Source organism: Carya illinoinensis, chromosome 4 (genome assembly GCF_018687715.1).
Source record: "Carya illinoinensis cultivar Pawnee chromosome 4, C.illinoinensisPawnee_v1, whole genome shotgun sequence".
In the NCBI taxonomy this organism is placed as follows: domain Eukaryota; kingdom Viridiplantae; phylum Streptophyta; class Magnoliopsida; order Fagales; family Juglandaceae; genus Carya; species Carya illinoinensis.
Window position 1 is genome coordinate 5,813,318 of NC_056755.1, and position 14,213 is coordinate 5,827,530.

The 14,213-nt window shown below is 35.1% G+C and overlaps 1 protein-coding gene across 2 annotated transcripts; it reads left to right on the forward strand.

Moving 5' to 3' along the window:
• The first annotated feature begins 4,130 nt into the window (after positions 1–4,130).
• Positions 4,131–13,937, forward strand: LOC122306940 (E3 ubiquitin protein ligase RIN2-like). Of its 2 annotated transcripts, XM_043119517.1 has the most exons (14): positions 4,131–4,280; positions 4,789–4,827; positions 4,913–5,228; positions 6,914–6,991; positions 9,644–9,730; positions 9,826–9,947; positions 10,877–10,973; positions 11,085–11,190; positions 11,748–11,905; positions 12,018–12,155; positions 12,231–12,298; positions 12,375–12,605; positions 13,137–13,518; positions 13,624–13,937. In XM_043119517.1, the coding sequence occupies exons 3-14, from the start codon at positions 4,989–4,991 to the stop codon at positions 13,678–13,680; spliced, it is 1,764 nt and encodes a 587-aa protein (XP_042975451.1). In that variant the 5' UTR covers positions 4,131–4,280; positions 4,789–4,827; positions 4,913–4,988; the 3' UTR covers positions 13,681–13,937. The 2 variants fall into 2 exon arrangements, with proteins under 2 accessions (XP_042975451.1, XP_042975450.1); XM_043119516.1 differs by having other exon boundaries at positions 4,789–5,228.
• Positions 13,938–14,213: the final 276 nt, after the last annotated feature.

Consider the following 14,213-nt stretch of genomic DNA (forward strand, 5'->3'; position numbering starts at 1 on the left):
CCTTAAGTTATGGGTAAAACGGTCATTTTCCCACATGTAGAGAGTAAAATGAAAATTTTACTCTTTAAGTTAGTATTTTCCATATTTCAAATTATTAGTGATTTAGTTCTAACTTTTAGAATCACTAATTACAGTTCCTCGTGATCGCACTTGAAGTTTTATAAGAAACGCAGAGATCGAGGTAAGTTAGCTTTTAATTTACTAGCAGTCTACTGTGTATGTATGCTAAGTAAAGGAACTACAATGTATGTATGTATGTTATCATATATGTCATGCCATGCCAAGTTATCACGTAATTGTCTATTATACAGAATTTATTCTGTCATAAATTTTTATCTGTTACATAATATATTCTGTCATGTATTACTGTACATTATAAGTATGTCATGTTAAATATGTTGTCTATTATATGTTATGCCATATTACGAAATGTTTCTATCTCAAGTTGGTCATGTATTTCAAGTTATGTTCAAATCACGTTATGTTACGTCAGGGCTCCAATCCTTTAGTATTTCAGTCACGTTTCATCTTGAGTACATTCAGTTTGTGTAGAATACATGGGGCCACAACAACTGTGAAGTATGTATTTACACGTAGAATACATGAGGCCGCAACAACTGTGGAGTATGTATTTTTCATGTTAAGTCAAGTTTGCGTAGAATACATGGGGCCACAACAACTGTGGAGTATGTATTTACACGTAGAATACGTGGGGCCACAACAACTGTGGAGTATGTATTTTTCATGTTAATTCAAGTTTCAGAATAAGTTCATACTAAGTCAAGTTTCAGATCAAGTTCATGTCAAGTCAAGTTCAGTTCATGTTTCAATTTAAGTTATGTCAATTATGTTATGTTGTACGCCAAGTTATGATTTAATTACTTATGAATTTGATTATGCATTTATGCTTTTACTGTCATCCATGCATCATTAGCTTGTGTGGAAGTTTTTTTGTTAACTTGCTGAGATTTGTAATCAAATCTCATTTTGGTAGTCCCAACTACCATTCCCCCTGAATGGTAGATTTTGTTACAGGACATGAAGGAGAATCAGGAGCTGATCAACTAGACACAGTTGACTAAGCGACGGTGCGACATCAATATTAATATAGTAATTAACGTAAATTACTATTTGTACGATTTAGTTGCATCTCTAGTACTTTTTGGATCATAACCATTTTGAACTAGTGTTGTAATCTTAGTTGTTCAATGAGTTTTTATGTATGAAGTATGTTTTAAGTATTTGGGATATTTCCAATTTGGTGCATAGTATTGCTAAAGAAAAAATTTATCCGCTACGAATATTGCATATTGTTAGATGCATGTTAAGAACATTACATCTTATATGTCATGAATGGGGGCAGGTAACCTTGTGTTGCATGTCTCGACGCTTCAAATGTCCGTCCGATCCCAAACAGAATTTGAAGCCGTCACAATATATCATTAGCATAGTTTTTACGAAATGAGTTAATTTATAAGATTCAAATATTTAAAATTTGTTTACAAATAGAATAAAGTAATACCAACAACATAGAATGTGTGGTCTGTCATTGCTAGTCTAATATTATATGATCGGAACTGCTAGATGCAGTCGGTACATGTAAGCGGGATGTAAATGGTTGTACGGAATGAATAAAAAAAAGTTATAAAAATAATTTTTTTTCATGTGAATCCCATATTAATTCACTTTTTTTAAAACGACTGCACGCCACTTGCACAATCACAACTGCAAATATCATTTCTCTTATACGATATATCCTCTCTCGTGATTAAGTATGAATCATATGTTATATAATTATATATTTTAATTTTTAGTGGCATCGTTGATTTAATGGCATGATTATCATATATTGTACAATACATGAACAAAATATTGTATTGATGTTTTACCTGTTAGTTTCTAGCAAATCGAAAAAAGCAGTGGCACGTGGGAGGAGAAGTTGTCACAACTTTTGATGTGCCAAATTAGGTCATCAAGAGAGATCTTTGAAGAATCAGCCTGGATAAGGTAATGGCCTCCATGGTGTGGTTAATGTGAGAGGTAGGTCTGCCAAGAGTTTGATAGCTCGGTGGTATATAGTTCAGTTTTTCAAATAAAAAATCTTGATTTGAAACCCCTTACATCTTTTATTTTTAAAAAAATGAGATTAGTAAGTCTTTCTGATAACTTTGTGGCCATCCGACATTCTTTTGGAAGTCACCTGTCCACATGACATGATTTTATTTTCAAGGGATATAATTTTAATAATCTTTTTATAAATTGAATTATGTTATTTCAATAGTCTAGACCGTGTGTCCTTTATAAGGGCTTGTGAATAAATTTTTTATTTTTGTAACTTTTAATAATTTTTTATGTGGTGTTAATAACTTGATGCCAAGAACATGATAGTGTTTCTGCTTAATGCAAATTTCATCAATGAATTAAATTTAGAGAGCCTTTTAGAACATTACAATTCTATAAATTATTTTAAGAGTATAACTATTGGGCCATTTCAAACGTAAATGCTCATTGGCAATGAATTCTTTATCTTCATATACAAAATTACATTTTTTAAAGATGAGAAATGATAGGGATCCTATCCCGTTCATTTGTCCCATTCATTTTTTTTTTTATGTTTTAATTTTCTTAATAAATTATGTGACACATGATGGTTTTGCGTCAAAAAGATCACCTGAACGGTAAGTTTTAAATGATAAAATAACATTATTCTTATTTTAAAGTGAGAAGCGAAATTAGTATTTATTTTTTGTCTTGTTTAACGTTCACCTCTCCAGCAATATCAGAAGATATGAATGTGTGATGATTAATATTTAATAATTATTAAGAATAAAAAAAGAATTTTACGCAATCAAATTATCTGAAAATGTGTAAAATATAAATTTCCCTTGAGCTTGATCATTCTTTTTTTCTAATACAAAAAGATTGATTACTTAAAAAACGCAAAATATACATTTTCCAAAGAGAACAACTTCTCGTCGGCTAAACCAATCTCTCTCAAATAAAGGCCTCTAATAAAGAAATGCCACCTTGATACCACATCTTAACAACAATGTGGCCGCACTACATGGAGACAAAGTTTTCACTGTCCTGTTAAGTGAAACCTCTATCTATCTCTCTCTCTCTCTCTCTCTAGAAACCACGAGAAATCGGCCTCACCAAGAAAACTAAAATCTGGGATTGCGATTTTAGTCTATTCAAGTGGCTATTTGTATGTTCATTGTGATGTAGGGTTCTGATGTACGAAGAAAACCCAGTAACTTGAATGAATTAAAGAAGGTTTGAATACCTGATGAGATGACGGAGGCTTGTGTGGTTCTCTTTATAAAGGAAAAAAACTGAATGTGGGATGGATGGTGCAGGGAAGATGACAGAGTACTGGGAAAAGACTGTAATTTATACGAATCAAACTCAACTTTTTGGAATTTTTTGGGGTACGGTTTGTTAGTTCTTAATTTTTAGGCAATTGGGTGAATTGGGTTTATGATGAATTCCAGAAATGATATGAATTTTGGATTAGAGATTTTTGCTTTGCTCTGTTTTCATTGGAGTTGATTGGCGAATAATTTGGGTCATCAGTGTTAAGCTTGATAATGGATACAAAAATAGTACTATTAGTGCTACAGATCTTACAAAGGTTCAGGATTACCATGTTAATGGAAATGAGGAAAGTCAGTCCGATTCACCGTTGCTGCCTCGGCGAGGTAGGATATTGAGGAAGTCCAAGAAGACGCGGCATCATGGTTTTTGATAGTTTGAAGGAATCTCTGGGTTTGGAGGTGCGACTGTCTAAACGGGTGCACCGGTCTGGAGCTCCTGCTTTCGTATGAAGGTCGTGCGGCGTGGGTAGAGTGGATGAGCGGGTTTGTGACTTGAGAGAAAATAGACAACACGGTTTCTTTAGTTTTGATTTTACTTTCGTGTAATGCGGCTCATGTTACTTTTATGGAGATTGCTTATGTGTCAGCAGTTTATTTGTGACCATTATATGCATGAGAACGGAGCTTCCGTTCCGAAGAGTTTCTGTTTTCCAGGAAAAATTAAAATAAAAATTGAGCAAAATTTAGGAATTTATGATGCAAATTTATCAATATATATATATATATTCTGTAATATCAAAATCTATATTTATAAAGTACAATTAATATTCGAGCTTTCTTTACAAATCATTGAGATGTCGCTTTTACCTGTTCGCAAGAAGAAAAAATGTGTGAAACGCGAGTCCGTTGAAACTTGCAGAAAGGCAGACCGAAGTAACTACTGTGTCGTCTTAGATGGATCAGGTCTGTCATTTGCTTAATCTTTTGTCAAAATCTCCCTCAATTATTCCAAAATGTTTTGAAATCAAAGGATCATAGATAATGTTTCCAGTTTCATATTCGCACAGTATATCCGATAGCTAATTCTATTTTATCTCCGGTTAATTTTTCGGGGCTCACCAAAATTTATTTGTTTTCCTATTTGCGGTAGAAATTTCTAACATTTAGTTGATGTTCACGATCGATACCAGAATTTTCTAGTTCATGTATCCGTGAATTGACTTTAAATGTTTTATTGCACATTTGAATTCTTCTAGCTGCAAAAAAGTAAAGGAAAAAAGAAACAGAAATATCCGTTCTTTATGTTCTCGCTGTTTGGGTCTCGAAAAAATGAAAGTCTTACACATATTCTTAGCGACGAACTGAGCATTATCACCATATAGTCTGTTAATTATGTTTTTCTATTTGGCTGATTTGTATGATGCGTCACCTAGTTATTTTATCAATCTTTTTTTACTTTTCCTGGGCACAGGTTTTTGGACTTCATCTTGTGGGGTTTAGTGCCATTATAGTAAGTTTTGGTGGGATTTGAAGCTACCTTAAGTTGTGTGCCTCACTATTCACTTCATTTCTAATCGCGATTCTAATCCTCCAAGAGTTAGGTTGATGACGTATTGATGAAAATTTGGGAGTTGTGCTCTGGTAAAGAGGCTGAATTTATTGTCCACACTAATGGGTGTGCGCTATATAGCCATCTCAGTGTTGTCTACGGTGCTAAGCTTTGTTGGTCTGCGACTCCGGATTGAATTGTCTTTAGATGAGCTAAAATCGAATGGACTAATCAGTGAGAAGTTTATTCACTCAGAGAATGCCAGCCACGTCATTGAGCTGCTTTTGGGTTCTTATGCCACCATTGGACTGCTATCAAATTTTGTGCTCAATGTCTTTGTTTTACTTGTTCTATGTCTAAAGGTAAGGTTGCTATTTTACGGAGAGAATTTTGATTAACAAGCAATCACTTTGTGTTGATCAATGAACTATCTGGACTGTATGTTGATTTAGGCAATGTATGGTAGAGAAACATAAATATTTGCAATTATCTCTTTAGTACACAAGGATTTTAGTGGTTAGTCAGCGTTGTTGCCAAGTCCATTGTGTGAATATTACTGGTGTTGCCATAGGACTAGTTATTTCCATGAAGGACGTGATTTTTTTTTTTTTAAATGTGCATTTTACTCTGTTGATGCCATGGTGATTGAGTGATGGAAAGAATGGAAATAAACAAATTTACAATATAAATGACTGCAATAGTTAATTGGCGTGTTTCCTGTAAAACTGATCATTTGGTTATAAAGACTGCATGCCATTGGTTAAGATGGAAACCAACTTCTCTAGATTTTGAGGAAAGGTGGTTGATTTTATTTATTTTTTCAGGGAGTTTGGTGTTCAACTGCTCTGGCAGGATAATTGGGTTTTATGATTGTATTTAACCATAATTCTTTACGCTTATCCAATACTAAATGGGTTCTTTAATTTTTTTAAAAGCCTTGAGAAATGAACCCCAATAAATGTATGCCATTGGAAATTGAGATATGTTGAGCTTCATAGAAATAATTAAAAACTTGTAATGGAACTGTTTCTGTCTGGGCCTATGCATCATTGCTTGGCATTGTGGAAAACTAAGTGAGAAGGCCTGCTATTTTGAGGTTATCTCTGAATCATTGAGAGACAAAGATAGACTCATAAAAAATGAAAAAGCTATATATGGATTGAATCTTGGTCTTTTAGAATATTTGTTTGTGTAAAGCTTCAAAGTGTTACATTCTTTTTCCATGACTGTGCCCGATGGGCCCCTTATGGTAAGATAAATTTTATTTGTGGACATTGTTCTCCATTTTTCATTTCATTCATCAATTTCTTTTTTTTTTTTTTTTTGTTGGGGGGGGGGGGGGGTGATGGATTGCAGACATTCATATACACCTATCGATCATCTGCGGAAATACGTGAGGGGTTTGCAATAGTTTACTTATAGGACGGCCTAGGATTTATGGTTGGTCAATAGTGAATAAGAATGGTTATAAACTGTGGTTTAAATCAGTCACTATTAAACTGTGGTTTAAAGCAGTCACTATTAACTACTGGATTGTTGGACTGATGCAGACTTCTGAAATTTATGAATAGAGAACTTATACCAGACAATCACTAACTTTGGAACATGGTTTAGTATGGTCATACATGCAGTTCTGTCATACAAGCATCTAAGCTTTCATGTTGACATGTTAATCCCTAGCCTGGAGCTAGTTAAATGAACTCAAACAACTTGAAATCAGATTCCAACTTTGATTTCAGCTAAGAAAGTTCACACTAATCATTAAGGGGTTATCTCTTGTATGCATCATGCATACTAGGGTTTTTCCCTTCTACACTTTTAATGAACTAAACCTTACTTATATAAAAGAATAAAGAAGGAAAGTTACACCAAAGTTCGCTCATGATTTGAAATGATGATCATGAAACTGTATAGAATCCCTGGTGGAACAATGGTCTAGCCCTACCAACTAGTCATTCAGTGGTCTTACAAAGCTCCTATTTTATGATGAATGTTTCTGACTAGTAACTTTGTCTTGACAATTCTGATTTATATATTTCACATGCAGACTCTATTCTTTGTGGAGTTGTATCCTGCTGAAACTAGGAAGTTATTGGAACATCTTATCAATTATGTTATTTACAAGGTAAACTTTCATGTTGTAGAAAAAAATATATTCTGATCATGATTAATGGTGACATGCATCTATTTAAATGACACATAATCTTTTTCTTCTTTTACAAGTGTTTGGGATTCTTTCCCATTAACATTAATAGGATTATGTATAGAACTTGTTGGAAGATTTGTACCTTACTTTATTATACAAAAAATGAAGAAAAAAACATTTCAAGTTTTATTACTTTGAAATTTATATGTAATACATTGTTGCATCTGTGCATTTATTATTATTATTTAAATTTATATGTAATACATTGTTGCATCTGTGCATTTATTATTATTATTTTGGCCTCTGGTGGTGGTGCTAGCAGCCTAAATGGGTTTGGTTCTGTTGGCTATCATGGATTGTGGCTGCAGCAAATTTGGGTGTGGTTGGGCTTGAAGAGGGAGTTATGATGGTTTGGCAGCTGTTTGGTGGAGATCCATGGTGAAGACAGTGGTTGGTGGTGGATCTAGTTATGGCTGGCTATAGTGACAGCACAGAGGCCTTTGTAAATAATTAATGTGGTTGTGATATGAACCTTATCCACTTCAATTCCAAAATAAAAGAAAAAACCACTTGATTGATGCAAAAATAAAAGAAAAATGCACTCGATTGATGCAACCAATTTCAACTATACTTCATAGTTGTTGTCTTGATCACCAGCAAAAGAAAAACGCACTGGATTGATACGATCAATTTCAACTATAGCTCATAGTGAGTGTCTGCATCACCAGCAGTTAATGTCATTGCCTTTGGCCATAGCAAAAATGGAGGTTTTTGGGAGGGAAAGAAAGGAACAGAAATTATGGTGATTTGTTTGGTGGTCCATTAATTTGTGGTGCCAAAAATTTGTGTCAAGTGTCTCTTGGAGCCATTCTTTTCATATCATAGGGTTTCCACCATGGTATAGTGGATTGATCGCTAATGAATATAATTTACTTATGAGGAGAAGTATGACTTTGCATTGTGGATGGCTAAATGTTGATGGAAATTTAATACGTTTTGATCAAGGTCAAGTTTAGAAATTCTATACTGCATATATATAATTGGATTTGATCTCAATAAGGACTTTCTGTAAAATCCTTTGTATGCACTATTTAATTATATCTTTACACATCTATTTTTTGAATGAAGAGGTTAAGAATAATTTGTTCCACAATAAATGCCTTTTATATTAGTACATAATCAGTCTCTGGGTTTTCCAAAACGTATTTTCATCAAGAGTTGGTTATACCTATGACTAGGAGATTCTAAAAAGTATTTTCATTACCATTTTAAATTAAAATTTGTTTTTACTCATATCTATAAGAACTACACTATTATCTTTGCGTACAACAGCCGCAAGTCATGAGAAAAGATTGATGCAGGAAGCTTTGGGAAGGTAATCATTTTTCCTTTCTCTTTCAGAACCCAAAATTAGTGAAGTATACTTTTTTCACAACCAAACACAAAGCATCTTTCAAAATGTCCCTTCTACCAAATCGAAGTGTAGAGCTGATGTTCTAGTGCTTTTAATGTTTGGATTTTGATGATTCAACTAATTGTGTGGGCTAGCTAATGCCGAGTTGATTGTCGTGGGTGAGATTACCAGGTATAAGTACAGGATCTCCCCCTTGATTGTTCAGCTGAGGGTGCTGTCTCAAGTATCTATTCAGCTCATGGAAGGCCTCCTCACATTTCTCTATCCACTCAAATGCTTTCCTAAGTGTCGTGAAAACATGGAGATATTTATTAGTCAATCTCCAGATGAATTGGTTTAACATAGTGATCTTCCTAGTCAAACCGTGGCACCTTGGTGTTCTACAGCACCCTGCCTTTGTTGGTGATGGATTGGAGTTGGTTAGTTTGTTTGATCGGTCCCCTTGTTTGAGACCTTGGGTATTTCCATTACATTTTAATGGAGTGTTGGGCTTAGGCCTTTGGCCTAGAGCTCTTTGGTTGGCTTTGTTATGCTTGACTGGGCCTAAACCCATTCAGGCACATACCTGGTAGATTTGTTTCATGTTTGGCCTGTACACGGCGAATGCCGATCCCCTATAATCAATGAAAATTGGAAATTTTTTAAAACAATTCTCCACTTTTTGGTTTTTAAAGTTAAAAGGATTGACAAATTTAAAAATGTTATTTTTATTATTGTTATTGTTGTTATTATTTATCATCATCATCATCATCATTATGGTTGTGTTTGCCATGGAGCAACTTGGTTGTTAACTTTTGAAAATATGATGTGGTAAGAGATAGTTGGATGATGTAAGCAATGGGGTTCATAGGAAGTCTGTGGACTTAAAATGCATCTATATATTGAATCTTTGATGTTATCTTGATAGTTTTGCTATCTCTATTGTTTTGTCAATATTCATGCTAATGATCTCAAGGCCAAATGGCTCCTAAAAGGCTAAAACCCCCTAGAAGACTGGGGTGGTGGATAAATTCATGCATTCATGTCCCCTATGAGGTGCTTATGTTGATTACCAATCAAGAGAAAGAAGTCAATGTTTATGGTTGGTTAATTATGTCTGTTGTTGTAACTAGATGTTTCCTCTTGTGTACTTCCTTTGTACATGGACTATGCCTACTTTGCCATTATGAATACTTTTACTTATAAAAAAAATGTGTATGTTGATGAATATCGAGCAGGGGACATTTCTACCACTGGTTGCTCCACCAACAATATATCAAGCAGGCTTGTGGTCAATCTGGTTGATTGTACTATGTTCTCTGAAGGTACATGAGACAATATTTCATGATAGGAAATCTCATTTTAGTGTTTGATACAGGAGAATAGCATATTCTCTAACCATCTTCTGCTTATTATCCAGATGTTTCAAGCTTTGGCCAGAGATCGACTTGAACGCTTGAATGCATCCCCTTCTGCTACTCCTTGGGCATATTTTCGTGTATATTCGGTGTTATTGTTGGTCCTCTCTGTTGACTACTTTTGGTATTTTTAAATCTCTCTCTCCCCCCTTCTCTCTCTCTCTCTCTCTCTCTCTCTCTCTCTCTAATATAGGTTCAAAAAACTAATTTGCATTTATTTTCATTTCTATGGTTGTTTTCCTTTTTGTTCATTTTAATTTTTTATTTGTTTTTGGTTTTGGTTTTGTCATGTGGACTGTTTGATGGGCCTTCGGAAGGTTTGAAAACTTTGAGTTTTTGGATTGGAGTAACTAGACAAGTACTTTGGTTTTCACGTGTTCTGCCATTCACGCATTTTTTTATTTATGCTTTGTATCAAATTCTGGGGTATCAAAACTTGTAGAAGTTAAATGTGGAAAGTCGATAATATTACTGGTGGTTATCCAGGTACAGATTGAATTGCAGTTCCTTCTGGTAATGAGTTCCTCATGGCTATTTTATAAGGGTTTCTTCATGATTGCTTGCTAGGTACTCTTTCAACATTTTACAAGGCTCCAAGAAAGTGCTTGATAGGTGTTTGACCAGCAGCCTAGTTGATGCACTCTATTTTATGTAGGACCCTTCAGTGTTTAGTAATTCAAGTTTTTTCAGGAGTCTTGATTTCTGTAGTCATCCCTGTGTAGTGAGTCTTTCTCTGTTAAAGGGATATAATATGGGTTTTGATTTGGTACCATATACATTAAGTTTCATTGTAGAAGGTATCCATATGGTTTTAGGGTTTTGTTTTGGCTATGTACAGGCCTTGTTCGTGTAAAATAAGATAGAGACTATGAATTAATAGAAGTAAATACTAATTTTGAAGATCAATAAACTTTATTAATTATAAAAAAAATTAATAGAAGTAAATACTATGAATAGCCAGTGTTCTCTTTTTCTCCATGTTTCTCCTTTCCTATATTCTCCTTACATATCTATGCTGTCATTTTCTTATTTATACTTTATTTTTTGGAGCAGGATTAGGCTATGTCTAGTAATATATAGAACGCTGGGATCATCTATGTTTCTGTTGTTATTCTTTGAGCCCGTCAGTATTGCTTTTGAGACATTGCAGGTAAAACTGTTAGATCCTGTTAGATATCAGTACCTATCAAACCAAAAGATCCTGTGAGATATGAGTACTCAGGTTGACTTGATTGTTTGGTTTGGGAAATATGCTCTGCAGGCTATTTTAGTTCATGGGTTTCAGTTGCTTGATATATGGCTCCATCATTCAGCAGTGAGTAATACAAATTGCCAAAGGTTCAAACTTTTTGATACATCAGCAGCAGGTTATTTTTAAAATCTCACTTTCACTATCTTGACATGTCTCCCGAACTCATCCACCTTACATATAAGAAAAAGTAAATAAAAATTCTAGGGAAAATAATATTGAAGGAATTGATACATGCACGCTGAATCTGACATGTTTGTATTGAATCTATTGATATTCTTATTTTCTATTATATGAAGCCCATCCTACAGCTGGTATTGGCTGCTAAAAAAACTGAATTAACCATCTCAAAAGATAAAATCGTTCTCTCATTTCTTTTTATTGTTAATTGTTTGTATTTTCGTGAATCTTCTTCCTATTGTTTGTACTTTTTCATAAATCTTCTCTCTCAATGTATTTATCAAAAATTATTTTCTCTCGATGTGTACGTTTAGACTTAAGTGTAATTGTTGTGTAAAGTAGGAGCACGCACACATGTTACAGGTGATTGAAATAAAGGGTGAACAAACTACTTTGTGGAATACACTCCAAAACTAATGTGAAAGCAGTGATTTTCTTCAACTTAAGCTGATTGTAGTGGATTTAATGTTTTCTGATTAAGGAGTGTGACTGCAGGTTCATTATCAGAATGGAAAGGCATTCTTATTCGGAATTTGGGGTTTTCCCTGGACATAGCAACAATTTTAATGGCACTCAGTCATTACGTGCATATTTGGTGGCTTCATGGCATGGCATTCCATCTTTTGGATGCCATCCTTTTCCTAAATATACGTGTAAATATATATCTGATCCTACTTTCCATCGGAACATTCCAATATTCATTTAATTTGGTTATTTTAAATCCAATGATGCTCAATCTATCAGTAATTTAGAAATTTTGATCAGGCCTTGCTAAGTGCTCTTTTGAAGCGAATAAAAGGATTCATCAAATTGAGAGAAGCTTTAGGTGCTCTTCATGCTGCCCTTCCCAATGCAACAGCCGAAGAGCTACAAGCATTTGAAGATGAATGTGCCATCTGTAGGGTATGATTAGATCTTTTCTTGTTAACGTTTTAGTTATTATTCATCCATCTAAGTTAAAGAACTGGCCATTGACAGGAACCCATGGCCAAGGCTAAAAAGCTATACTGCAAGCATCTTTTTCATCTTGCATGCTTGAGATCTTGGTATGACTCGCCTATTTTTGGTTAGTATCCATCTTTTTCAAGACTGAGTCATGCTAAAGCTTACCCATTATGCCAGGTTGGATCAAGGTTCAAGTGAGACTTATTCATGTCCTACTTGTCGAAAGTCGCTTTTTGTTGGCAGACCTCCAAATGAAGCTAACCACCGTACTGGAGAAGTTCTGAGCGATGAGCAGCTTGCACATCAAATAAGTGCTGGACTTGATCAACAAAACACTTCCAGGCATACCCTACCTACTGGAGTGTTTCCAAATCAGACACAGAACCCTCTGGAAGATGGTCCTTGGAGGTTCACTTTTTTACAATGTGTCATTTTAGTTTCTTTTGCGGACCTTGAAATTAGTGGGCCATGCTACGTATTGGTAAAAAAGCATAACTGCCATTGGAATGCACTCAGATAATCTGACTTGAACCTAGGTTTGGGGTATCTGAATCTCCATCCTCCAACTCTACCATTAGTCCAGCTGGCATTTTCATCAGAGAAGTTTTTTTCGGGCTTTATTTTATGTTTATAGATAATGACATGCTGATAAAATGTTTCATGGGCCATCTACGAATTAAAGTGCAGTTTTAGAAAAAAAAAACAACAAAGAAGAGTCCACAGAAGTTCCATATTTAATAACCAATATAGCCGTTTATACACTTCCATAACTGTTTTATATTTAAGAAGTTGCAAAAAAACCTGTTCTCTTGGATGTAAGTTTGGTGACCCCTTTAAACGCCATACAACAAGCAATGCTTTATGCACAGGGGTTTATGCAGTAAGTTAAACCGCTTTTCTTGTTTCTTTTGTGGAAATCTTCCTCTTTTTGCCCCATAGGAGTACAGGACTGGATTCAAGTTGGCTGCATACGTGGCCAAGTCAGGGTGTTGAGGGAGCTGGACCCTCTACTGCTGTCAGATCAGTTGGATTAGGGAGAGTTCAGATGATGATGAGGCACCTTGCATCAGTAGGAGAAACCTATGCACAGACTGCCCTTGAAGATGGTGCATGGAGTCTTTGGCCTGCAAATCCCTCTCAGCCTACCACAACTGGTCCACCCATCCCTCCTGCTGGTGGTGGCAGATACACTGTCGGCACCAATGGTTTACATATGAGGACTGCCTCACGCCCTGCAAATGACAGTATGGCAAACATACTTGCCATGGCTGAGACTGTAAGGGAGGTTTTGCCACACATCCCTGATGACATAATTTTGCAGGTATAATTTGGATTTGGGAATATATTGCGTCTCTAACCTCACAAAAGTTGATTCCTTCTTTCAAGAATCACCTAATCTGTTTAAGATCCTATACATCATTTTCAGGACTTACTGCAAACAAGTTCTGCTGCTGTTACCGTGAATAATCTTCTCCAAATGTGAGTACACATTCTGTCTTATTTGGTTGTAACATGCTCCAAGTCTTCCAAGGAGGTTCCTGGTCTCATAGACACCCAATTCCAAAGGTTTGTTAGCGTGCACAGCTTCTTGTTGTCAAATCACCTGGCTTCTTTTTTCTTTTCTGAATTTTACATGAGCTTCCTTTCTCTGTATATAAAGGCTATCAGTTGTATTCTTGAAGAAAAATGGTGCGATTATAGTATTTTTTCTCAGATAAATAAACTTTTAGACATGACAAATTTGTGTGTAGGTCTCGCATGCCGATGCCTCTCTCCCCTATTAGTGTAAAATCCGAGAAAAAAATAGGTGATTATTGTATGAGAAATACTCGAGGAAGAAGTTATGCAGGGCAACCTGTACTTCTGAATCGAGCGGCTACCCTACATAGATTAGGCATATATGCGTTCAAGGTTGTGCTATTTGTTTACATCCATTAACTTGTAAGGTATTTAATGTGGATGATTTTGATGCTGTTCTTTCAAATCCTTGAAAAGTAAAGAAACGTTATCCAAGAT

Bases quoted from the DNA above. Each gene is read 5' to 3' on its own strand.
- LOC122306940 (XM_043119516.1), top strand. From the start codon at position 4,989: ATGGGTGTGCGCTATATAGCCATCTCAGTGTTGTCTACGGTGCTAAGC. The intron at 10,974-11,084 runs GTAAAACTGTTA...TATGCTCTGCAG, and splicing joins TTGCTTTTGAGACATTGCAG to GCTATTTTAGTTCATGGGTT. The intron at 12,156-12,230 runs GTATGATTAGAT...GGCCATTGACAG, and splicing joins ATGAATGTGCCATCTGTAGG to GAACCCATGGCCAAGGCTAA.